The following is a 26,897-nucleotide window of genomic DNA, read 5'->3' on the forward strand; positions in this document are numbered from 1 at the left end:
AGCTGAGGGAGTTGTTAAAAAGAAATGAGATGAGGCTTACGGTGAGCCCAGCACAGAGTGCTCACCACAGGAAAGAGGTCTAACGATGTCATGGGTGACCTGAGATCTAGACTTTGCTCCTTCCTCTAGGGGAAGGACAGCATCCTTGGGCAAGAATTTTCAACAGAGGTCCCAGCCCTATTTTCTTCCCCAACTCGAAGCTGAATGTTCATCTCAGCACCTGGAGCCTGGCAGCTGCTGCCTCCGTCCTCCCCCGAGGGTGGAGGTAAAATGCCAATTCGTGGGGTGTGATGAATTTTCTTGGTCCCACGCCTCGCCCCAGAGTGTGTTGCCATTTTCAGCATCTGTCCCATGAAAATCAGGTTGCCCAACTGAACTGTGATGTGAGAAATTAAGAACCTTATATTGCGGGGTGATTAACTACACACGTTCACATTCACAAATGTGCTGAACTCTCACCAGGAGGCTGCATAAGGTGGTAAACACATGTGGCTAAGGAGAGGGAGGCAGACAGCGAGTGAGTGAGTTGGGTTTAAGTTCTATCTCTGTAATGTTCTGGTTGTGTGATACGGGGCAAGTCACTTTCTGTTTTCTTTTAAAAATTTATGTATTTACTTTCATTTTAGTTGAAAACGAAAGAGATAATATGAATCTTTCATCCACTGATATCCAATAGCCAGGCTGGGCCACACCAAAACCAGGAGGCCAAAACTTGATCCAGGTCTCCCGCATGGGTGTCGGGGACCCAAATGCTTGATCCATCACCTGCTGCCTGCCAGGGTAAGCATTACCAGGAAGTTGGATTGGAAGCAGAGTAGCCAGAACTAGAATCAGGCACTCTGATAAGGGATACTGGCATCCTAAGCAGCATCTTAACCATTGTACCAAACACTCACCCCCACCTCCTTTGTCTAAGTCTCATAGTCATCCTCTGTGAAGCAGCGATTAAGTAAGATAATACATGTAAAGCTTCCAGCACAATGTAACCATTGAATCCCACTGTCGGGGCTTGAAGTCTTTGGCTATTCATCATTGTGCAGGTGCCCCTTGACTTACGATGGGGTTACCATTAAATCCATTTTAACTTGAAAATATCATAAGTTAGGTGTTGCAGTGGATTACACTGCCACCTGCAATGCCAGCAACCCATATAGGTGCCAGTTTGATTCCCAACCGCTCTACTTCCAACTTCCTGCTAATGAGTCTGGTCCAGGCTTTAACCACTGCAGTCATTTGGGAAGTAAACCAGCAGATGGAAGATTTCTTTCTCTCTCTTCCTCCCACCTCCCTCCCTCTCTCCCTTCCTCCCTCCCTCTTTCCTTCTCTCTCTCTATTTCAAATAAATAAATACATAAATCTTTCAAAAGAGAAAATGTCGTAAGTCAAAGCACACTTGAATATATCTAACCCATTGACAGTCCTAGTTCAGCAGCACAGCACACTGTGGAATGTCTGTCATTCACCCCCATGATCATAGGCTGACTGGGCAGTATCAAGATAGCATCATACCAGGCCGGCACTGTGGCACAGTGGGTTAACGCCCTGGCCTGCAGTGCCAGCATCCCATATAGGCGCTGGTTCAAGACCCGGCTGTTCCACTTCCAATCCAGCTCTCTGCTATGGCCTGGGAAAGCAGTAGAAGATGGCCCAAGTTGTTTTGCCCCTGCACCCATGTGGGAGACCCAGAAGATGCTCCTGGCTCCTGGCTTCAGATCAGCGTAGCTCTGGCTATTGTGGCCATCTGGGGAGTGAACCAGCAGATGGAAGATCTCTCTCTGTCTCTGCCTCTCTGTAACTCTTTCAAATAAATAAATAAATCTTAAAAAAGAAAAAAGATAGCATCATACCACCAGGAAGGATCCAAATTAAAAACACAGTTTCTACTAAAAGTGTATTGTTCTTGCACCACTGTAAAGTTGAGAGATCATTGCCGAGGGCCATCTGTAGTGCTTGGTGTCCTAAAATTCATCTCTCACAGAACCTCAGACTGTGACCTCATTTGGAAATAGTCTTTGCAGAGAGTATTAAGATAACGATTAAGATGAGATCCCAATTGATTTGGGTGGGCCCTAAATCAAAGGGGACAGAGAAGACACACAGAACCACACAGAGGTAGCCATAGCAAGATGGAAGCAGAAGTTAGAAAGATGCTACTAGGAGCCAAGGACCCGCTAGGCACCACCAGAAGCTGGAGGGGATGAGGAAGGATCCTCCCCCAGAGTCTGTGGAGGGGAGGGGGGTCTGCCAACACCTCTATTTGGAACCTCTGGTCCAAAGATTTGCAAGAGAATAAATCCCTGTTGTTTTAACCCTGCCAGCTTGGGACACCTTTGACTCCCAGATGTGAAGGAATAGAGGTATCCATCTACAATACCTGTATGGACAATAGGCAGCCGTGATGGGGCAGAGCATAAATTTGGAGGCGCAAGTGGGCTTGGTTCTTTCCCACACCAGCTTTAAGACTTTGTTTATTTGTTTTCTTTTTCTTTTTTATTTTTTTTTTATTTTTTTGACAGGCAGAGTGGACAGTGAGAGAGAGAGAAAGAGAGAAAGGTCTTCCTTTTTGCCGTTGGTTCACCCTCCAATGGCCGCCGCGGCCAGCGTGCTGCGGCCGGCGCATCGCGCTGATCCAATGGCAGGAGCCAGGTGCTTCTCCTGGTCTCCCATGGGGTGCAGGGCCCAAGCACTTGGGCCATCCTCCACTGCCTTCCCGGGCCACAGCAGAGAGCTGGCCTGGAAGAGGGGCAACCGGGACAGAATCCGGCACCCCGACCGGGACTAGAACCCGGTGTGCCGGCGCCGCAGGCGGAGGATTAGCCTAGTGAGCCACGGCACCAGCCAAGACTTTATTTGTTAAACAACAACAGAGATCATCACCTCTGACTGTCGTGAGGTTTACGTGAGGCAGTGGAGCGGAGCAGCTACCTTGGCTGAAGCAAGAGTCATCTCATCACCATAGATGGAGCATGGCAATGCCTCGCTTCATTCATTTCTCACAGCTGCCCTACTGGTAGGCTCTCTGTTCTCTTGTTAGGGGGAAACTGAGCCAGCGAGGCTAATAAACCCCTCAAGGCCATGCGGGTAACAACAAGCACACATAGGACTGAAACCCAGGCCATCTGATTCAAGAACACCCACCCTGCCACCCATTCCTAGGTTTCTACAGCCTTAAACTGCCCTGTTCCCAGAGCTAGCCCGGTTGGAGCTGGCACACAGTAACGCTCAATTAATATTCACAGCGTTATCTTACCCATCCTTTTTTCAAGCTTCAAACCCAAGAGCCATCTCAGCATAGTGTCAGGGTCAACAGAACCCCAAATCCAATCCCAGCAGCTCTGAAGCCTAACCCAGTGAGATATTTACTCAGCACTTCACATGAAAAATTTCTTATAAATCCTCTGTACACATTCCTTCCTTTTCCCAAGTCAAGCCTGAGACAACTCTGACTTCTCTCCCTCCCATTCTCCGTTTCCAGGTGGGTTTCAAAGCCATTCCTGAGTAACTGACACTCGCTTGCCAGTGGCCACCTTGGCATGGCCTTCTCATTCCACCACACCATTCTCCCCTCCCTTCCTTTTCAGCCTCATCCAACACACCAGCTCCACAAGATCGCAGGATCATCGTCAGGACTTGCCAGCCTTAAAGGGCAGGGATATGGTAACTGTTAATGTCTCCAATGTCACAGTTTTCCCTCTCATCCACTTCCCCTCTCTTCCTGCCTTCTAGACAATTGTTCAATGGTCCCTTTGCAATTCAACACCAGGTTATGCACAATCTATGCTATGAAATCCTGAAGCTCTCTGAAAACAGAGAAGCAGACACTGCTGGGAGTGAGAGGCTGAACCACAAAGGGGAGGAAATCTCTATAACCACCATGCCAAATCGCTCCAAGTAACTGCCAGGCCTTTTCCACTGCCTTTGTCGTTTCTTCTCTTCCAATGAGGAATCATCTCAGAGAATGAAGACCATTCATTTCAATGCGGGAACCAACCACAGGGAATTGCCATTCTCCGGGCTTTCCAGAAAACTAAGTTTTGAATAGTGGAGGGAAGACAAGAAATTCCAGGACATAGAATGGATGTGTTGGGGGTTGTCAACTCACCAAAAATCTGAGGTCTACTGAAGAAACCAGGGTCAGGAGAGTCACACAGTGGCAGGCTTCTGGGAGGTGGCATTCTCCCAAGATCCAGGCAGGCAACAGTTGACTTCAGGGAAGTCTGCAAGTCACAATACCCAAACTCCTACACAGATGGGCAGAGCGAGGGCTCCCGGTGTAGCAAGAAGACAGACCTGTGGACAGAAGGCAGCTTTCCAGATCACAGACTTGGGTATAAGGGAAACACCAAGGCAGGAGAGAACTGAGGCGCTGAGCGGGGCCCAGCCTTCATGGTGGGTGTGGAAGGAGTTAGCAAAACTCTAACTTTCGCCGGCGCTGTGGCTCAATAGGCTAATCCTCCGCCTTGCGGCGCCAGCACACCGGGTTCTAGTCCCGGTTTGGGCGCTGGATTCTGTCCCGGTTGCCCCTCTTCCAGGCCAGCTCTCTGCTGTGGCCTGGGAAGGCAATGGAGGATGGCCCAAGTACTTGGGCCCTGCACCCCATGGGAGACCAGGAGAAGCACCTGGCTCCTGCCATTGGATCAGCGCAATGCGCCAGCCGCAGCAGCTGGCCACGGCGGCCATTGGAGGGTGAACCAATGGCAAAAGGAAGATCTTTCTCTCTGTCTCTCTCTCTCTCACTGTCCACTCTGCCTGTCCAAAAAAAAAAAAAAAAAAAAAACACCAAACTCTAACTTTCCATTGCGATAATATCTATATAATTATATAGCTCTATATCATCTACTCACATCTTGGTGTCAATTTTTTTCAGAGTTCTAAAAAATATGTGTGTTTACATCAATTGCTGTGAAATAACCTATGGTATTGACACGGCAGCCTAAAGAACTAATACTTTGTCTCATACACACACATACAGACAGACATATGTGTATGTGGTGTCTTTCTATATAAATGGCCATATGGTTTATGTCTATATATGCTAATTTTATGTATGGTCTTATATAAGTGGCAATATATATAATTGTCCATCAAAATGTTACACAGTTCTCAGGGACTTTTTTACTTCGTTCTTTTTGCCTACCTGCATGCTGTGAATTTTTTTACAACAAACTTGTATTACTTTGTATTACTATTACTTAGTGTCACCACAAGATACTTATTACAAACTTTCTTTGGCTTAGAGTCAGCCTTGTTCTTGGGTGCTAGCACAGGGCGAAGTGGCCGTGGCTGAGGGGGGATATCGGGCAAGGAGAAGTTCAGAAATTGAGGCCAGGCTGACACTGCCACTATCTTAAGCTGGTTTTGAGGGCCGCTGTGGGCCTCAGCTTGCCAGCAAAATAGGATTCCCATGTGACTTAGTCCTGCTTCTGTTGCTATATCATAACACTCAGCACTGGAGAATTTGTTTAAAAAAAATAATTACAGAGGCTTTATTTTGGCTCACGGGTTTGAAAGCTGGGAAGTTCAGAACCAGGAGACCGCACTGTCAAGCGACTTCCGCAGGGTTACAACATGGCGGAGTAAAGCTAAAGTACAAGCGCGAGCAATTTCCACTGAGAACTTGTGGGCCGACAACCCACTCTCGCGGGAACTAGTTCCGTCTCACGAGAACTTGAGAACTCGCGTGAGGACAGCTTCCTCGCGCGAGAAACACATTCATTCCCGCTAAAACCCTAAGCCTGGGAAACAAGACCCCGAGTGAGCTTTTGCTGGAAACAAACCATTCTACACACACACACACACACACACACACACACACACACACACACACTTGCCAGACAGGCTGAGGCCTGTGGGTCCCCGCCGTGTGGGCCAGGGTTGCAGGGGCAAGGCTCCTCCCTGGATCGCTGATGGCTTCTGTCTCGTGGGGGTTCCTGGAAACCCGTGCAGCCTCACAGTCCTGACGCCCGCGTCTCGTGTCCCCTGCACAGGTCAGCTGGACATCATCTCCATGGCAGAGACAACCATGATGCCGGAGGAGATTGAGTTGGAGATGGCGAAGATCCAGCGTCTCCGGGAAGTCTTGGTCCGGCGGGAGTCGGAGCTCAGGTTCATGTGAGTGCTGTGGGGCAGAGGTCGGAGGAGGGGCAGTGCCAGCGGTGGACACTTCCTGTGTGCCGGGCCCTGGGATAAAAGCCTCATGTATGTTAAAATGATACTAATAAGCTCATTTCATTGTCACGCCTTCTAGAATAGCAGGTATTGTTATCTCCTGTGTTAAGCAAGACTCTGGAGTTGAGGCCAATCTGACTCAAAAGACCAAGATTATTTTTGTGTGTTAACTGCTGGAGAAGGATGACAAAAGAGAGAGCAAGAGGGAGAGACCCTGAGACAGTCCTCTGCTCTGGGGTCCCTAGGAGCACTTGGTATGGCTCAGATATACCTAAGCTAAAAAAGCAAACAGGTGGTGGTTAAGATGTCACTTGGAACCCACGCATACCATATGGGAGTGCCTGGGTTGGATCCCGCAGTTCTGCTCCTGATTCCAGCTTCCTGCTAATGCACCCTGGATGATGGCTCAAGTAGTTGTGTCCCTGCCACCCACACAGGATTGAATTCCAGTCGCCTGGCTTCACAGCCCAGCTGTTGCCAGCATTTGAGGAGTGAACCAGTGGTTGGGAGATTCCTCTATTCCTTTCCCTACCTGCAAATAAATGAATAAATATTTTTTTTAATTGGGTGAGCTTAGGCATGTACTTAGGCATCTGAGCTTCAATGTCCTCATTTGTAAACTGTGAGAAAATAATATGTCTCTCCTGGAATCGTTGGCAACCTCAGAGTCACGGGTGTTGAATGTCCGTTCTCTATGGAGTTCAGCACTGCTGAGGAATCACAAGTAGTGTTTCTAGACGAACTGTAATTTTAAAAACTTGCCTCTGGCAGACACACAGTGAGAGCAAACTAAAAACACAACAATAACAGAGGGTTAAACGACTACCTGGCTGGAGAATTCCCCAAAATTGACTGCCAGTTCCCGACCCGGCTGCACTAGCAGCTGCAGGAACCCCACGACTTCCAGGCGTGCCGAGCCCCTCCCTCGTTTACTGATGATGCAGCATCATGAGACTTGGGCACATGAATGGACCATTTGCAGATGGGGAGACTGAGGCTCAGAGAAGTAAATCAACCTGCCCAGGATCCCCCTGCTAGGAAGAGAGGTTAGGATTCAGGCCCTGCCCTTCCTGCCTTCCATACCTGTGCTGTCACTGCGACCAGCCCTTCTCTCTTACCCCATAAAATGAACCATGATAGTCACAGCTCCTATTTATTCAGCTTTCTGCATGTGCCAGACCCTGTGCAAAATGCTTTGTGTGCACGACCCCTTCTCACGGGAGCCTTCGGAGGAAGGGTGTGGAATATTCCTATCTTACACATAAGAAACATCCTTCCTTTTGTCTGGAAATAAGCTAAGCCAAATACCCAAGCATCCAGGAAAAACTCCTCTGTCCCTGTGCTTTAAAGGAAGACAGAGAAGCACGAGTTCTATTTTAAAGTACAAAAATCAGGCCAGCATTGTGTTAGAGCAGTTAAGCTGCCACCTGTGATGCTGGCATCCCATGTGAGTGCTGGTTCGAGTCCCAGCTGCTCCACATCTGATCCAGCTCCCTGAGAAAGCAGTGGAAGATGGCTCAAGTGCTTGGGCTCCTGCCACCCACATGGGAAACCTGGATGGAGTTCCAGGTTCCTGGCTTTGACCTGGTCCAGCCCTGGCTGTTGCAGCCATTTGGGAAGTGAACCAGTAGATGGATCATTCTCTCTCTCTCTCTCTCTCTCTCTCTCTCTCTGTAACTCTGCCTTCCAAATACATAAAATAAATCTTAAAAAAAAAGTACTGAAAAGCCCTTCAGCCTGAAAGTGTTCTAAAGCCTCCAGACATTGCCTTTGCTGCTGCGGGAACACTGACTGCCACTTTGCATCGACTGACCTTCGCAGAACATGTCTGTGTGCGCGCACACAAAGGCATTCCCAGCATCTGCACGTGCCTGGGAGTGCATTAGGACAAGCATAACTAACATTTATTAAGCTCTAGCTCTGTGCCAGGCATTGCACTAAGCTCTCGATTTGTGAGCTCACCGAATTTCCTCATCAAGCCCATGAGTCCAATCACTTAGGGAAAAAATCAACAGTAGGTACTTGAAAAAAAATCTAATTATCTAGAAGATGCAGAAGGATGTCAGGTAGTCAGGACACAGAGCGAGGTCTCAGTGATGTTTTCCAGGGAGAGTCAGCCTCCAGAGCCCCAGCAGTCTTGCTGGCATCCTACAGACAGGAGTGGGTGCTAAGGACGCTCCTCCGAGCCCAGCGTAAACCAACGTGCACTGCCCCGAGGTGCACCCAGCCCATTGCCCTCAGAGACGCAGGAAGGACTCTCTGATGGCAGGAAGAGAACATAGCACACTCAGATCTGCACAGACTCCTTATCCATCATCCTCAGATTTCCAGGCCAGCAGGCTGCAGGCCAGATTGATGCTTCAATTCAGTCTCCTAGTTATGAGGAGTCTTCAAAAAGTTCATGGAAAATGTGTCTTATGAAAAAACTATGCTTGGATTTCAATTTTTTATATCAAAATGCTCTTATCTTTAATTTCCATTTTCTCCAGATTTTTAAAAGTACCCTTGTGTTTCTCCAGGCTGTTCCTTTCCATGTTTTAGGGCTTATCTTGCAAGTGGGCCCTGCTCTTATCTCCATTTTGGAGGCGTTAGAGGTTAAGAAATTTGCCCAAGGTGGCAATATCAGAGTAGTTTGATAAGTTCATGGAAAATGTGATTGAAAGATATGGATTGGCTTTTGACCCAGGGGTTAGGATGCTCGTGTCCCACGTAAGTGCCTGGGTTGGGTCCCCAAGTTCTGTTCCTGACTCCACCTTCCTGCCAGTGCAGACCCTAGGAGACAGAGGTGATGGCTTAAGTAATTGAGTTCCTGCCACCCATGTGGGAGACTTGGATGTAGTTTCAGGCCTGGTCCAGCCCCAGCTTTTGAGGGTATTCAGGAAGTGAACCAGCAGATGGGAATTCTCTGTTTATCTGTCTGTCTTTCTCTGGTGCTCAAATACATTAATTTTAAAATTTTTAAAAATATTTTATTTATTTATTTGAGAGATCGAATTACAGACAGAGAGAGAAAGGTCTTCCATCCACTGTTTCACTCCCCAAATGGTCACAGTGGCTGGAGCTGAGCTGATCTGGAGCCAGGAGCTTCTTCCAGGGTTCCACACAGGTACAGTGGCCCAAGCATCTGGGCCATCTTCCACTGCTTTCTCAGGTCATAATCAGAGAGCTAGATCAGAAGAGGAGCGGCCAGGACACTAACTGGTGCCCGTATGGGATGCCAGCGCTGTAAGCAGCGGCTTAGCCTACTACACCATAGCGCCAGCCCCAAATTTAAAAACTTTTTAAAGGTAAGTTTATTTTGGTGCAAAAAGTTTTTCCAGCTGGCCAGCGCCACGGCTCACTAGGCTAATCCTCCACCTTGCGGCGCCGGCACACCGGGTTCTAGTCCCGGTTGGGGCACCGGATTCTGTCCCGGTCGCTCCTCTTCCAGTCCAGTTCTCTGCTGTGGCCCGGGAGTGCAGTGGAGGATGGCCCAGGTCCTTGGGCCCTGCACCCATGTGGGAGACCAGGAGAAGCACCTGGCTCCTGGCTTCGGATCAGCACGGTGCACCGGCCGCAGCACACCGGCCGCAGCGGCCATTGGAGGGTGAACCAGCGGCAAAGGAAGACCTCCCCCGCCCCTCTCCACTCTGCCTGTCAAAAAAAAAAAAAGTTTTTCCAACTGATGCATAAGTTTTTCATAATATGCATCTCTCATGAGCTTTGTAAAGATCTCAAGTATAAATTTCAACTTTTTTTTGCACCAAAATAAAAATAAATAAAAGTGAAAAGAAGCTTGTCTTTTCATTCCATTTTCCACAAACTTGTTGAAGTTTCCTCATAGTTAATGATTAACTGGACTAGGATGAGATCTGACTCCCAAGTGTTTATTGAATGAATGAATCAGTAAAGGAAGAAAGGGAAGATTAAAGAAGGAAGGTTCTCTGCCTATGTCTACCACAATAATTCTTTTTTTTTAAAGATTTATTTATTTATTTGAAAATTAGAGAGGGAGAGACAAAGAGCTCTTCAATCTGCTGGTTCACTCCCCAATGGCCACAATGGCCAGGGCTGGGCCAGGCCCAAGCCAGGAACTAGGAACTTCTTCCAGGTCTCCCATGTGGGTAGCAGGGACCTAAGCTCTTGGGCCATCTTCCACTGGTTATCCTAGGCCATTAGCAGGGAGCTGGATCAGAAGTGCAGCAGTCAGGACACAAACTGGCTCCTATATTTAATGCCAGCACTGCAGACGGTGGCGTTACCTGGTATGCCACACCACTGGACCCTACAATAATTCTTATAAAGTATAAGCTCTGTGAGGGCAGGGACCCATCTTCCTCTCTGTTGAATCTTCTCAGCATCTTGTAAAGTGCCTGGCACTTGTTAGACCAATTAATATCTGTCAATAGGCAATAAGTTAATCTTTTATACTCCATCCTTACCCCTAACAACCCCCTTTCTCTTTCTTTCTCCCTCTGTCTCTCTCACACACATGCACGTGAGACCCATGGTATAGAATAAGAGGGAAATAAAATTTCAGACTCTGCTAAGCATTTCTTTTTAAAAAGATTTATTTATTTTTTGAAAGGCAGAGTTACAGAGAGGCAGAGAGAGAGAGATCTTCCATCTGCTGGTTCACTCCTCAAATGGCTGCAGTGGCCTGAGCTGGGCCGATCTGAAGCCAGGAGCCAGGAACTTCCTCCAGGTCTCCCACGAAGGTGCAGGGGCCCAAGCATTTGGGCCATCATCTAGTGCTTTCCCAGGCCATAACAGAGAGCTGGATTGGAAGTGGAGCAGCCAAGTCTCAAACCGGCGCCCTATGGGATGCTGGCACTGCAGGCAGCAGTTTTACCCACTGTGCCACAGCACCGTCTCCCTGCTAAGCATTTTAATGCTTACATGAGGAAGCTCCAAGTGTTAGGAATATGAGAGCCCTTGGTTGAAATAGCCCCAACGTCTGTAGCTCTGTTAACCACTCTGGGATTGGTTGGTCACACCTGCTTCACAGTAATCGTGTTAATATCTGTTAGAACCCATGGAGACCATGTGAGTTAGGCCGTATTTCATGGCTGGGGATGTCCTCTCACTTTCATGGTCTACTACTGTGCTGGTTTTTCAAGAACAGGTGTAGTGGCTGCTGCCTTCACCACAGCCCACCAGCCCCTACGTTTCAGTTATTCTTTCATGGCTTTCCCCTGAGCTTGGCTGCTGTGTCTTGACCACCACAGCCTCTGCCTACTCTCCTCTCTCTCCTCCTGCTATACGGTGAGGAAATAGAAGAAGAGGGAGATTTCCCTCTCCCGTGGAACCAGTGAGAAATGTGGGCTCAGGAATCATCCCGGCTCTCCCACGTCCTTGATCTGTGATTTTTGGTGGCTTAAGAGCTATTGTTTATCAAAGGCCCTACATGCACTGTAGACATTTTTTTCACTTTTAGCTTATTGAATTCTCACAAGAACCCCCCCCCCCCATGAGATGGGTTCTATTCCTTGTGGTTACAGAAGCAAAGTGACTTGTTCAAGGCCACTGCTAAAGTGACACAGAACCAGGATTGGAACCCAAGATACTCATTCAGAGGCAGAACTCTTAACCCTAAGCCTTTTTTTTTTTTTTTTTTTACAGGCAGAGTAGACAGGGAGAGAGAGAGACAGAGAGAAAGGTCTTCCTTTGCCGTTGGTTCACCCTCTGATGGCTGCTGCGGCCAGTGCGCTGCGGCCGGTGCACCATGCTGATATGAAGCTAGGAGCCAGGTGCTTCTCCTGGTCTCCCATGCAGCTTCAGGGCCCAAGCACTTGGGCCATCCTTCATTGCAGTCCCGGGCCACAGCAGAGAGCTGGCCTGGAAGAGGGGCAACCGGGACAGAATCCGGTGCCCCGACCAGGACTAGAGCCCGGGGTGCTGGCGCTGCAGGCGGAGGATTAGCCTATTGAGCCGCAGCGCTGGCCAACCCTAAGCCCTTCTGTTACCTTCATTCCCAACACAAGAGCCCTTTTTCTCTTCGCCCAGTTCTTCCAGAATAATGAGGCAAACTCCTGGTTGGATGCCACAATCCCACATTGGGATTTGTCTTGTTCCACCATTTTGAGTTGAGTGTGGTAGAAATTAATGGATAGTACTGAATGCAGCTTTGGACTTTTCTCTGAATATGGAATATTTATTTTAGAGCTCAAAGTACTGATCTCCAACTGACTTAAGACAGTCAAGATCTGTACAGTCTACTTGCTGGAAATTTTCTGTAGAGCTCTGTTCATGAAAGTCCCAAGAGCCACAAAAGTTATTGAACCCTTAATGTGGGCTCTGGCTCATGCCAAGCCCTCAACACACATTGTCGCATAAGGTGCTACAGGAAGTGCAGACTAAGGGAAGGAGGCACCCCCCAGCATACAGGGCCCATGAGGTCAGGTTCACAGGCTGGCTAGCCCCGGCTGACATGTGCCCCCACTCTAAATATCCAGTGTGTCTTCCCTCATTAACTTCCTTTAAATTGTCCTCTGGTTTCTACCTTTCAAAATGGCATTTAGAAATCTCTCTCTGGAGGTGTGGCAATTTTATGAACTTTATTTGAACAAGTCACTAAACCCCTAAGTCTCATGAAACCACCTCTGTCTGGAAGATAATTCCTGAAGGCTGCTTTTTTTTTCACCCCCTCCTGGACCCTACATGTGGTCCGCCTCCTTCACCCTCCCACGGCTGCCCTCTCCTCCTGCCTCTCCCCCCCTGCCCTTCTGCAGGCAAGAACTCCTGGAGGCTGCCAACAACCTCAGATTCATTTTCGCACCCTTCATTCCAGCACTGAATCACATCATTAGCTTTTAATAATGCCTCTTGCAGCCCCTGGTTGCCTGGCTCAGCGTCTCGGTGTCTCATGTGCCATCCTGCTCCTGCTGTTTATCTGGGTTTCAGATAATTAAGTATCTTCGGCCTCCGTATGGGGGTGGGAACGGTTATTTTCATTTTACAACAGCTTGCCAGATTTTCGTAAAAGGGATAGTGTGCCCTGCTCCTCAGCTTGCTCTGGGCAGCCATGGCTTTTAATCAGGCAGCATCAGTACTGCAGCAGGCAAGGGGGCGGTGGGTGTGTGAAGGACATATTTCAGGAGCACAGCCCTTGAGTTCTGATATTTCCACAGCCTGAACTTGAACAGCAGTGACTTCATTTAATTAAACACCCAGTGTGATGAGAAGGTCAGGCCCTGGGAACCTGGCAGAGATTCAAGGTGGGGTATGGGAAAGGGCATGAATTGCAGACAGCAGTTTTTTGAACCTGAAGGTTTTTCAAAAAGTTTGTGGAAGAAGAATATTATGAAAAAACTCTGCATGGGTATCAAAAAAGTTTTGCACCAAAATAAGCTTATCGTTTTTATTTTTTATTTGAGAGGCAGAAAGATACCCACAGAGAAACAGAGAAAGAGAGACAGCCAGCCAGCCATCCAAAGAGAGTTCCTGTTCACTGGCTTGCTCCCAAATGTGTGCAATGACCAGGGCTGGGCTGGAGCTGGAGACAAAAGCTGGAATTTCAATCCAGGTCTCCCATGAGGGTGGCAGGAACCCAGTTATTTGAGCCATGATCACTGCCTCCCAGAGTCTGTATTTATGGGAAGCTAGAGTCAGGAGCTGGAGCCAGGAATGGAATTCATGCATTCCAGTGTGGGACATGGGTGTGTTAACTGCTAGGCAGAATAGCTACTCCCTAGCTTCTTTTAGATATATATACATATATATACCATTTAATTTATTAAGTAAATAATATAATCAATATATAACATTAATATATGTATAATATAATATTCATATATAATTATAATTATAATATGATTATAATCAGAATATAATTATAAATGATATGATTATAATATATTAGATATTAATTATATTATATGTTATTAATTATATTATATATTATTAAATTAACTAAATTATATATACTTTAATATTTTTTTATATTTTTTTTTTGAGAGACAGAGAACTGCCATCTGCTGGCTCACTCCTGAAATGCCTGCAATGGCCAGGACTGGGCCAGGCTGATGCTGGGAGCAGGGCATTCAATCCTGGTCTCCTATGAATGTGGCAAGGACCCAACCACTTGAGCCATCACCTGCTGCTTCCCAGGGTGTGCATTAGCAGCGAGCTGGAATGGGAACAGAGCCAAGAGTCAAATCCAGGGTGTTCGATATAGGATGTGGACATCACAAGTGGTATTTTTAACTGCTAGGCAAAATGCCTGATCTAAGCTTATCTTTTTTTTTAAGGATTTATTTATTTGAAAGGTAGAGTTACACAGAGAGAGGGAGAGACAAAGACAAAGATCTTTCATTAGCTGGTTCACTCCCCAGATGGCTATAATGGCCAGGACTGGGCCAGGACAAAACCAGGAGCCAGGAGCTTCTTCTGGGTCTTCCACAAGGGTGGCAGAGACCCAAAGTATGTGTGCCATCTTCTGCTGCTTTTCCCAGGCCAATAGCAGGGAGCTGGATTGGAAGTGGAACAGCCAGGACTCAAATTGGCATCCATATGGGATGCCAGTGTCAAAGACGGTTTTACCCACTATGTCACAATGCTGGGCCCTCCCAAGCTTATCTTTTAGTTCTGTTTTTCGACAGACATATTTAAAAAAAGGTATCTATTTGAAAGGCAGAGCAACAGAAAAAAAAGAGGGAAAGACAGAAAAAGAGATCTTCTGTCTGCTGGTTCCCTCCCCAAATGGTTACAACAGCCAGGTCTGGACCAGGCAGAAACCAGGAGCCAGGAACTCCATCTGGATCCCCCACATGGGTGGCAGGAACCCAAGCACTTGGCCATCATCTGCTGCCTTCCAGGTCCATTAGCGGGAAGCTGGATTGGAAGCAGAGTAGCCAGGACTGGAACCAACACTCTGATATGGGATGTGGCATCGCAAGAGGGGCTTAACCCACGGTGTCAATGACACCAACCTCTTACACAAACTATCCTATTTTCTCTGCTGATAGTATTCAGAGTATATTGATGTACTGATTTGTTTGTTGCACATACACACATACCCTTGTAGATGAGGAAACTGAAGCATAGGCGGGTCAAGTCACTTGCCCGTGGTTGCACAGATTCCATTAAAGAGCAGACAGTGATACAATCTATGTATCCAGAGTTCTTGTGGTTGCAGTCATCGGGACATGGAGTTTCTCAGCTGGTTTTGAGTCTTAGTTCTCTTTCTTACCCACTATGTGGCCTAGAGCAAATATTTTGCCCTGTTTCATCCTCAGTTTCCCCATGTGTACAATAGGGACAGTGATTTCTCCCCAGCAACATTGTAGTGAGGCAAGAAAAGGGGCAACATGTTTGAAAATGGGTGGCTCTTCCTAGGTAATAAACAAATCAAAATTTCTTCCCATGGGGCTGGCATTGTAACATAGCAGATAAAGCCACTGACTGCGATGCCAGCATCCCATATGGGTCCCAGCTGCCCCACTTCTGATCCAGCTCCCTACTAATGACCTTTGAAAAGCAGTAGAAGATGGCCCAAGTGTTTGGGCCCCTGCCACCCACATGGGAGGCCCAGATGACACTCCTGGCTTATAGCTTCTGCCTGGCCCAGGCCTGGCCTTTGTGGCCATGTGGGGAATGAACCAGCAGATGGAAGACCTTTCTGTCTCTCCTCCTATCTTTGTAACTCTGATTTTCAAAAAAAAAAAAAAACCAAATACATCTTTAAACAAAAAATTTTCCTTCCATGCTTTAATGGTTAACCCTGTGCTTTGGGGATCAGAGCTGCTGAGCCGTCCAGAGAATACTCAGAAAACATTCCTTTCCCCAAGAGGAGCTGGGTCTCTGAGCGCCATCCTTGCGGGTCTGTTGAAATGAGCTGACTCTCTTGAGTGTGGCTCTCAACCGCCAAGTCCAGCTGTTAACTTTTTTTTAATAAACACACTTTTTTTGGTGTCACTTTAATGAGCTGCTCTGTGAGGAGGAGCTTCAAGCCAAGGGCACAATTGCAGCATGTGTGTTTATGTAACCTGACACGTCTCCGCTACATTCAGGAGTTTTGCGTCACTCCAGTTGCACTCTGGGTTTTAAATAGCATCTCCTAAGAACAGGTCACCATTGCTAGAGCCACTGTACATCTCAGGTGGGAAGAGATGCCTTACTTGCAGAAGATCTGAAAAGCAATTTGTCTTGGACAAAATATGCAAGCATTTGAGGAATGGGGGAGGGAAGAGTGGGAGGAGGTCTCAAAGTGAGAGGAGAAGGATGGCGAGGCTAAAGAGAGGTGTGAGGATGGACCTCTGAGAGGAAGGATCCACCTCCCTCTGCCGCTCACCCCTGCTGGATTTCTCAGTGTCCTGGGAGGTGGGATGAAGGTGCAGATCTGAGCTGACAGAATGGACTAAGAAACATCCCATACCTTGATAAGCTTGTACTATTTCAATTGTCTTTCTCAGTCAGAACACACTTAAGAAAAGCAAATTATTTCTGGGAGCTGTGTCTTGCCACAAATCTGTTGGCTCTGAGGATTTCCTCTGACCCTCCTGTGCTGGAGTGAGTTGGGAGGGAGATGGTTATAGGAGACCCTACAGTGGTTAATTTTATGTGTCCACTCGAGTGGGCCATGGGGAGCCCAGACATTTGGTCTAACTTTGTTCTGGCTGTGTCTGTGAGGCATTTCTAAGTGAGGTTAATGTTTGAATCAGTAGGCTGAGTAGCACAGATGGCCCTCCCTAAGGTGGGTGGGCGAGTGGGCCTCACCCCACTTAAAGGCCTGACTAGAACGAAGAGCCTGAGTTAGAGGGAACACTGCCGCCTGACTGACTGAGCTAGAGCCTTTGGACTCAGACTGACAGGGCAGCATTCCCTGGCTCTTGGGCCTGCCAGCTTTTGGTCTGGAAACTACACCATCAGTTCAGCTCTTCTGGGCCTTCAGCGGGCCAGTGGTAGTGCTGGGAACATCTCAGCCTTCGCAGTCATGGAAACTAATTCCTTAGAATAAGGCTCTTCGTGTATGTGTATCCATCCTGCTGGTTCTGATTTCCTGCAGAACCCTGACAAAGTCCTGTGTATCTTGGAAGTTTTCATCTGGATATTTTCTCTGGTGAGCAGAGGGTGGGAGAACACTGATTAAGATCAGGAGCAGTCGGCTCTACTACTTTGGAAAAGAGTTCAGTGTTACTTAGCAAGGAGGGAAAAGTGCTTACCCTACAGCCTGTAGTTTTGCTCCTGGGTATACCTTGGAGCTGTATGGTGGAACTGTCTGGATACTAACCTCCTGTGGCTATTTCAATTTAAGTTGATTAAAACGTAATACAGCTTCTAATGCAGTCTCTCATAGCCCCAGCCACATTTCCAGGACTTGTTAGTATATTATGATGAGTTAGTACCTACTGAGAAGCACAAGTTTTTGTAGTCCTGTCATCATAGAAAGTTCCATAGACAGCACTTCTGTAGAGAAATTCTTGCACATGAACATTCTAGAATGTTCTTAGTAGTCTTGTTTGCAATAACAACAACAACAAAAACTGGAGGAGTGGGTATTTGGCACAGTGTTTAAGACACTTTTTGGAGCTTGGGGTGCCTGTATCCCATATCAGAGTACCTGGCTCTGCTTCTAATTACAGATGCCTGCTAATGCACATCCTGGAAGGCAACAGGTGATGTTGTGAGTCCCTTCCCCCCATGTGGGAGACCCAGATAGGGTTCTGGCTCCTGACTTCAGCCTGCCTCAGCCTTGGCTGCTGGGGAATGAACCAGTGGATGGAAGATTTCTGTCCGTGTGTTTCTCTATCTGCCTTTAAAATAAATAAATTTATGTAAAAACTATAAACAATGCAAATGTTTAAAAGCAGTAGAAAGAACAAATCAGTTACGGTCTAGTCATAACACAGAATACTCTGCAGCAGTGAATAATGAATAAGCAACGGGCATCCATTAATATGAATGGATCCCAAAAACGAAATGTTGAGCAAAAGGTTTATGTTGAGGCCCAAATGCACAAAACCAAAAAGCATGATTGTATGTGCCTGCATTCACATATGGTTGGTAAACTATGAAAAAAGAGGCATTAACACAAATTGCTCATGTCTGAAGGAATGAGTGAAATAGGAGTGAATGGGACATTCTGGGGCTTCTAAGAGTCAACTACAGTTTATTACTTAAGCAACATGATGGGGGCATAACTGTGTTATTGTATATATGTTTTCTGCCTGCCTTGATGTATAGTTCATGCATGTATTTTTTTCCCAAATTTTTATTGTGGCAAAATAAACACAAAATCTACTATCTTACCCATTTTCACATGTACAGTTCAATGGTTTCATAGCATACAGTTTAATTCTTAATTTGTAAAACTATCATCACCAAACATCTCCAGATCTCTTTGTATTGCACAAAACCTTGTACCCATTAAGCATTAACTTCGCGTTCTCCTCTTCCCCCGACCCCTGGCAACCACCGTTCTCCTTTCTGCCTTCGTGAATTTGATGACTCTAAGTACCTCATTAAAGTGGAGTCATACAGTCTTTCTGGAGATACACACATTTCTAAAGGGAAAATGCTGAGAAAACCAGAGGAGTATAAAATATCTATTATCTCCATTTAAATGTCTTAAAGACACACTCGGCTCCATATAACCAAATCCAAACTCATGATCCCTCCCCCGCCGTGATAATGAAATAATTAGACTGAGCCACTTATAAACAGTAGACATGTATGTCTCACAATTCTGGAGTCAGGGAAGTCCAAAATCAAGGTGCCAGGCGGATTGGGTGTCTGGTAGCAGCTTGGCCTCAGCTTTCAAGGTGACTTATATCTGAGTACTCCAGAGAGGGAAGAAAGCTGCGTCCTGGCGCGTGGAAGGGATGGAAGGGTGGGGCAGAGCCCAGCTGCTCCGTTCAAGCCCTATCGTAAGGAGCTGAGCATCTCCTGAAGGCCCCACTTCCTGGTGCAGTTGCACTGAGGTTTAAGTTTCAACCTGAATTTTGGAGGCACACACTCGACCCCCTGCAAACACTCTCCGGGATTTGTTGGTTGTGATAAAGCCTATGAGGTTTTATCCCCCGTTCCTGCCTCTTCTCCAGACTCTTTGCTTCAACTGTACTCCATCCCCAGCCCCAAACCCCTGCAAGCCACCACCACAGGCCCCCTTCTCAGTAACCCCCAACCACACCCAGCCTTCTCCTGCCTTGGGAGCCTTTAGGTCCATGCTGTTCCCTTTGCCTGGACCCCCTCCTCACATTCCAGCTGTCTCCCCTGGTGCTGTGGCCTCAGTGTGCCCCCCCCCCCCAAATTCATGTTGATGCCCAATCCCTGAAGCAGCAATATTCGAAGGAGGGGACTTTGAGAGACAATTAGGTCATGTGGATGGAGCCTCATGAACGGGAGTAGTGCCCTTATAAAGGGGTCTGAGAGGGCCTACTTCGCCTTCCACCAGGGAGGCTGCAGCTGGAAGCTGTCATGTTGGAGGACTAGGGGTCTTACCAGACACTGAATGTGCCAGTGCCTTGATCTTGGACTTTGTAGCCTCCACACTGTGAGAAATAAACATGGCTTGTTTATGCGCTCCCAGTCTAAGGCCCTGTGTTACAGCAGCCCAAACAGACTAAGTAGGACAGCTGGTGAACACCCCTTCAGGGCTCAGCTCCAGGGTTACTTCTAGCCAGAGGACTCCTTAGCCCTTCCCAAGTCTGTGGAGTCTTCAAAACCTTCCTGGCAGCAGGTGGTTATGCTGCTTGGGACACCTGCGTCCCATATCAGAATTCCTGGGTTCAGGACCAACACTGCTCCCCATTCCAGTTTTCTGCCAATGGGTGCCCTGGGGGCAGCAGGTGATAGCTCAAGTGCTTGGGTCCCTGCCCTCCAGATAGGAAACCTGGATTGAGTTTCCAGCTCTCAGCCTCTGCTGTGCCCAGCCCCAGCTGTTACTGGCATTTGGGGAGTGGACCAGTGATTGAGAGCTCTATGGGTCTGTCTGCTTACCCCCTACTTTGTCTCTCTGCCTTTCAAGGAAAGCATGCGATCAAACTCAGAGTAGAAGCTGAGTGAAGATTTATCAAATAAATGTGTGTGGGCTCATCGCCCAGTTTTTCCTGGAGCCAGACTCCTTTCAAGGGCTTCCCTAAAGTTGACACGTCTGGGGAGTGGGAGCTGCTGACTCTCTGATCCTTCGGGGAGCCGGTGGGTCCAGTCTGTACAAATGGACAGGACGACACTGCAGCTTGCAGTGGGAACACCTCACTGAATGTTTCCTGCAGCTGCTGCAGCTAGCTAATGACTACAAAGTTGGTCTTAAAATATTACCCACTTATTCTCCTCCAGTTCTGGAAACCAGAAACCTGAAATCAGGTTCACTGGGCCACAGTCAAGGTGTCTGCAGGGCCATACTCCTTCTGGGGACTCCACACGAGAATCCTTTTCCTCCTCTTTCTTTCTAGCTTCCTGAGCTTTGTTCCTTGCATTCCATGATCCATGGCCACTTCCTCCATCTCAGAAGCCAGGGGCGTACAACCTTCAACTTTCTCTCAGCTGAGGTCATCCTAATGCCTTCTTCTCTGTCGAATTTTCTTCTGCCCTCCTCTCTAAAGGACACCTGTGGTTACATTTAGGGCCCACTTGGATAACCCAGGGTCCTCACCCTGTCCCAAGACCATTAATTTAATCACACCAACAAAGTCCTTTCTGCTGTATAAATTAGCATGTTCCCAAGTTCAGTAGGGCATGGATATCTTTGGGGCCTATTATTCAGTCTGTCACATTAAGGGACCGCAGAATTCATTTCAGGGACAAGTTGAGAGCTGGACTCTCAGTGTGGCAGTGGTGGTGGCAGAGACAGAGAGCCACGGTGGGGCTGAGTGAAGCGGTAGGCAATACACTGTGTGGCACCCCCTTGTCGCATCTTCGGCTGGCTTCTCATCATCTCCTGAAATCTCCCAAGAAACTAGCGTTTATAAAAGAGAGATCAGAAAACTACAAGTACAATGACCTGGCAAGTAAGGGTTTTTCCACCCTCCTTGCCTGTTCCTGGAAAATTGCTGACATGAGTGGCAGCAAAGGTTGAGAAGTGCTTGTCTTATCACTTGATGATTGGAATTGAATCAGTAATGCTTGGCTGGGCCTCCTTCCTGCACTTTGCTTCCAATAAGAAACTAGCCCTCTCTTGATATTTCTAGGACAGGAAGCTCAAAGAACAAAGGGAGGGAATAAAACTGCAAGCATGTTAGCAGATAGGCCTTGGTCTCTTCGGCCTATACATGCTTAGCAGACCGCAGCCACCCCTTTACGACAGTATCTTGATTTACATCTTTTGCTTTATTTAGCTGCTATTCATGGAGCGGTCACTTGCATAGATCTTGTTTTTCCCTGGAACTCTCAGTCCTCCAGACTGCTGAGGGGACTCAGGTTAGAGTAAATCAATCCCAGACACTGTTGGTTGGGTTCTGCCCAAGGGGAGATGCCTGTTTCTGCATGACAGAATGTCCTGGTCTTTGACAAGGCCGCTTTCTGATAAAAAGAACTGTAATTGCCCCAGATTAGATTATGCCTACATTTGAATTCTTGCTCTGCCATTTACAGGCTGTGTAATCTTGTGCAAATATCGTAATGTTTCTGAGCCTCAGTTGCCTCATCTGTCAAATGGGGATGCATCTCATACCTCACAGGGTGATTATGGGGAGTAAAAGAGATCAAGTATATTAAGTGCCTCCAACAACCCAAGTGCTCATTGGATGTCACTTTCCTTTCCTCAAAGAAGAAATTGAGTTTGGAAATGGATAGATTCAGACAGAAGAGCAGTGGTCAGGCGCTAGCTCTTTGTTTTTAGTAGTAGGCTACCTGTTTATAAGAGGAGGCACAGGAGAAGGGAGGAAAGTGAAGGGTGAGTGAAGGTCTTGTCCACCACAAGGTTGTTCAGAGACGAAGAGAAGGCCCTGGGACCCCTGAGATTTGCCTTAAAATATCTGAAGTGCTGTCACATGGAAGATGGAGTTTTCTTCTTTAAAAAAATGTTTATTTTCATCTACTTGACAAACAGATAACTTCCATCCACTGCTTCACTTCCCAAATATCCACAACAGCCAGGGCTGGGTCAAGTTGAAACCAGGAGCCAGGAATTCCTTCCTAGTCTCCCACATGGGTTGCAGGGGCTCAAGCAATTGAGACACCTTCAGTCAGATCTGAAGTGGAGTAGCCAGGACTTGAACTAGCACTCTGCTATTGGATGTGGGAGTCCCAGTCCCAACTAGTGGCTTAACCTGTTGTACCACAACACCTACCCCGGTAATTTGTTCCTTTTTTTTTTTTTTTTAAGCCTTGATGTGTAACACCCCTTCTCTTTTTTTTTATATTTATTTATTTATTTGAAATGTTACAGAGAAGCAGAGAGAGAGAGAGAGATCCACTGGTTCACTCCCCAGATTACTGCAGTGGCCAGAGCTGCACCGATCCAAAGCCAGGAGCTTCTTCTAGGTCTCCCACGTGGGTGCAGGAGCCCAAGGACTTGGGCCATCTTCTACTGCTTTCCTGGATGCATTAGCAGGGAGCTGGATTGGAAGTGGAGCAGCCGGGTCTTGAACCAGCCCCCGTATGGGATGCTGGTACTGCAGGCTGCTGCTTTACCCACTATGCCACAGCGCCAGCCCCGAGTTTGTTCTTTTTATGTGAAACCAGAATCAATGCACAGACATTATGATGGATCAGGTTACTATCAGTATAAAAGGGGCCTTTCCAAGCATGTAGCACTGTAAAACAGTTGGAATCTTGAGAAGTAATGAGTTTCCATACGTTGGGGGCAGGAGTGGGGGGGTTCAAGAATTTATCTCCTTCTTTTTTTTTTTTTTTTGACAGGCAGAGTGGACAGTGAGAGAGAGAGACAGAGAGAAAGGTCTTCCTTTGCCGTTGGTTCACCCTCCAATGGCCGCCGCGGCCGGCGCGCTGTGGCCGGTGCACCGCGCTGATCCGATGGCAGGAGCCAGGAGTCAGGTGCTTTTCCTGGTCTCCCATGGGGTGCAGGGCCCAAGCACTTGGGCCATCCTCCACTGCACTCCCGGGCCACAGCAGAGGGCTGGCCTGGAAGAGGGGCAACCGGGACAGAATCCAGCGCCCCGACCAGGACTAGAACCTGGTGTGCCGGGGCCGTTAGGCGGAGGATTAGCCTAGTGAGCCGCGGTGCCGGCTCCTTCCTTCCTTCTGCAAGCTTGTGTTATGCATTCCGTGTGCCAGAGCCTGGTATCTACTGATGAACAGGACAGATGAGGACTCTGCCCTACTGGAATGTGGTGTCTGGGAGGGAGGATTAAAGCCAGAGGGCTCCCTGCTGGCAGAGCGAAGTATCAGCTGGCGACAGGGTGGGAAGGAGGGTGAGAGGCAAGAGTGGGTTCTTTTTATTTATTTATTTATTTATTTTTTTGACAGGCAGAGTGGACAGTGAGAGAGACAGAGAGAAAGATCTTCCTTTGCCGTTGGTTCGCCCTCCAATGGCCGCCACGGCCGGCGCGCTGCGGCTGGCGCACTGCGCTGATCCAAAGGCAGGAGCCAGGTGCTTCTCCTGGTCTCCCGGGGGGTGCAGGGCCCAAGGACTTGGGCCATCCTCCACTGTACTCCCTGGCCACAGCAGAGAGCTGGCCTGGAAGAGGGGCAACCGGGACAGAATCCGGCGCCCCAACCGGGACTAGAACCCGGTGTGCCGGCGCTGCAAGGTGGAGGATTAGCCTAGTGAGCTGCTGCGCCGGCCCGAGAGTGGGTTCTTAAGGTCATCATCATTGTTGAGCACTTCACCTGCCAGCACCGTGATGAGCGTTCTATTTCGTACCCTCCTCTATCTTCATAGCACCTGGATGCGGCACGTTACTGTTAGGAGCCACATTTGGCAGATAAGGAGACTGCACATTGGAGATAAGGGTCTATACATTTCCGGAGGGCTTCCCTTCTTGGGGTCTTCTCTGCTCCCAGGCTTCTGTCTTAAGCACTAGATGGGAAAGTCGGATACTTCACTCATTTCTGTAACAACAGAATAAAACGATGCTCCATTCTCCTCCCACACATCATTTGAGGAGTATGGAGGATCACGGATCACAGAGAAGGGTCACATTGAGCTCTTCACAGAAAACAACTTAAAATTCATCACCAGTGCTAATCACTGCCTCCAGGTCCACTGCCCTCCTTAGAGATCTAGCCCCAGCCACAGCCCCGCAAAGACCTCAGTTGTTTTTTTTTTAATTGAAGAAAAGAAAATGCTTCTGGAAAGGGCATTGGAGTATCAGTATGGCTGTAACCAGAAAATAGGAAATCTATATTTGGAGCTGATGTTTGGCCCAGCAGTTGAAATACAAATTTTGATGCCCCCATCCCATATCCAAGTGCCTGAAAAAAATTTTTTTTTGTTATTTATTTATTTGAAAGGGTTACAGAGAGAAGGAGAGGCGGCGGGGGGGGGGCCTCCATCCGCTGGTTCACTCTCCAATTGGCTGCAACAGCCAGAGCTGTGCCACTCCGAAGCCAGGAGCCAGGAGCTTCTTCTGGGTTCCCGATGTGGGTGCAGGGGCCCAAGGACTTAGGTCATCTTCTGCTGTCTTCCCAGGCCATAGCAGAGAGCTGGTTTGGAAATGGAGCAGGCAGGTCTTGAACCGATGCCCATATGGGATGCCTACACTGCAGGTGGCGGCTTTACCTGCTACGCCACAGCGCTGGCCCCAAGTGCCTGAATTTAAGCCGTGGCTCTGGTTCCTGACTTCAGCTTCCTGACAGTGCAGACCCTGAGAAGTGGCAGGTGATGGCTCAAGAGGCTTTGTCCCTGCTGCCCATCTGGGAGACCTGGATTGAGTTCCAGGTTCCTGGCTTTGATCTGGCCTTGCCTAGCCCTGGACACTGTGGGCCTTTAGGGAGTGGATCAGAGAGATGAGGATTCTCTGTCTCTCTGCCTCTCAAAAATAAATAAATAAATAATCTACATCTGACATCGCTGGTTGACAAGGCCTTTTTCATTTCCCCATACCATGAGGCAGTGGGTTCATTTTTCTTGGCCTTTTCCATACAGAGAGCCCAGTCTCACAGCCCCCCCCACCCCTGCTCTCCTTATCTCAGCTCCTCCCATCCAAATAAGGAAGCCTCCTCTCCTGCCTTATGCAGCGCACTTGTACCCTCTCCTAAGAAGCAGCAGCACCAAAAAATGCTTGGGCTCTTAGGGACACCATCCCAAGTGTTCATCAAGATTCTATTCTGAGCAAAGCTGTTTTTCTTCCCAAGATGAATTTATGTACCAGCTGCTAAGATAATAGGTTTCCTTACATTTTCTTACACCTTAACTGTCTTGAGTGAGTATTCCTTCTAGTCCATACTGGAACATTCCATTGAAAACTTAGTTCTGCTGAGAAATTTATTTCCCAGAATTCCTTTCCTTTCCAGGGTAAAAGTGGCCAGCAGAGGACCACCTAGGAGATTTGTGGTGCAGAAGGGGCTATGGTTTGAATGTCCCCTCCAAATTTAATGGCCATTGTTGACATTTAATTGCAATTGTCCCAGTATGAAGAGGTGGGAACTGCGAGTGATGTTTAAGTAGTGAGGGTCCCACCCTCATGGCTGGACTGTTGTTATCATGGAGAGCGGGTGCCTTGTTTCAGGCGTGGGTTTGTCTGTTTTCATTCTGCCCTTCCACGTATGATGCCTCCTGCGATGTTAGGATGCAGCAAGAAGGTCCTTACCGGATGCCATCACCTTTAATATTCTGGAATTCCCAGCCCCGTGAACCAGGTTCCAGTCAACCTCCCTTCATTATAAATTTCCTGATCTGTGGTAGCACAAAATGGAATGAGACAGGAAGGGAGCAACATTGATTCTCTTTAGAGACAGGGCATGTTAGAAGCAGAGGTAATCAGACACAGAGAGAGCTTGCCTGCCGCTTGTCTTCACTCTCCTCCACCTCCCATTGGGCTTGTCTTCCTCTCCAGCAGCAGCCCCAGCTCCTCTACACACTAGGCAGACCAGGAAGAGCTTCCCAGAGACACCCCTCCACCAGCTGCTCCTCCTCTGCAGCCATCTTGCCCACTACACACGCCTGACTCTGAGACAGACTGGATGGTGACCCCTGTGGTCCTCCCCTCCTCTCCCAGACCCTCACCTCCCCTGGCCCTTCCATGACTGTGGAAGGTCTGATTCATACAGCTCCTCCCTCACCCATCGCTCATGGCAATTTGTCTGCCACGGTCAGGCCCCAGCTGATGCGCATCAAGAGCCTTTGCAGAAGTAGTCAGAGGCTGGAGGCTCTGGAGCTTGTCCATCCTGCACCAGGCAGGAAAATCCCTCAGACCTCTGGTTCTCAGCCTTTTTTTTTTTTTTTTTAAAGATCTGTTTGTTTATTTATTTGAAATTGAAATAACAGAGAGGGAAAGAGAGGAGAGAGATCTCTTCCACCTACTGGTTCACTCCCCCAAAAGATGCTTGCAACAGCCAGGGTTGGGCCAAGCTAAAGTCAGAGACCAGGGACTCCATGTGGATGTCAGGGGCCCAAGCACTTGGGCCATCATCCACTGCCTTTCCAGGCCATTATCAGGGAGCTGAAGCAGAAGCAGAACAGCTGGGACTCAAACCTATGCTCTGCTCTGAGATGCCGGCATCACAGGCCACAGCTGGCCCCTGGTTCTCAGCCTCGACTACACACTGGAATCACCTGAGAGCTGTACAGTCTCCATCAGGCCTGGGTCTCATTCCCACAGTCTCACACTGGATGCTTCAGCATCAGAACCACACGGACATCCCTTCACCTCTTCTCCGGGTGAAGTAGAAGAACCCTGGTGGCTGGC

At 48.1% G+C, this 26,897-nt stretch overlaps 1 protein-coding gene across 2 annotated transcripts in view; it reads left to right on the plus strand.

The window, feature by feature from the left end:
* BMERB1 (bMERB domain containing 1) overlaps window positions 1-26,897 on the plus strand; it is a 152,799-nt gene that overhangs the window by 70,082 nt on the left and 55,820 nt on the right. For both annotated transcript variants that reach the window (XM_008257799.4, XM_002711778.5), the window contains exon 2: window positions 5,988-6,111. In XM_008257799.4, the coding sequence (XP_008256021.2) occupies window positions 5,988-6,111 (124 nt within the window). The remainder of the gene's footprint in view (window positions 1-5,987; window positions 6,112-26,897) is intronic.

The sequence above is a fragment of the Oryctolagus cuniculus genome, chromosome 19, assembly GCF_964237555.1.
Source record: "Oryctolagus cuniculus chromosome 19, mOryCun1.1, whole genome shotgun sequence".
Lineage (NCBI taxonomy): Eukaryota > Metazoa > Chordata > Mammalia > Lagomorpha > Leporidae > Oryctolagus > Oryctolagus cuniculus.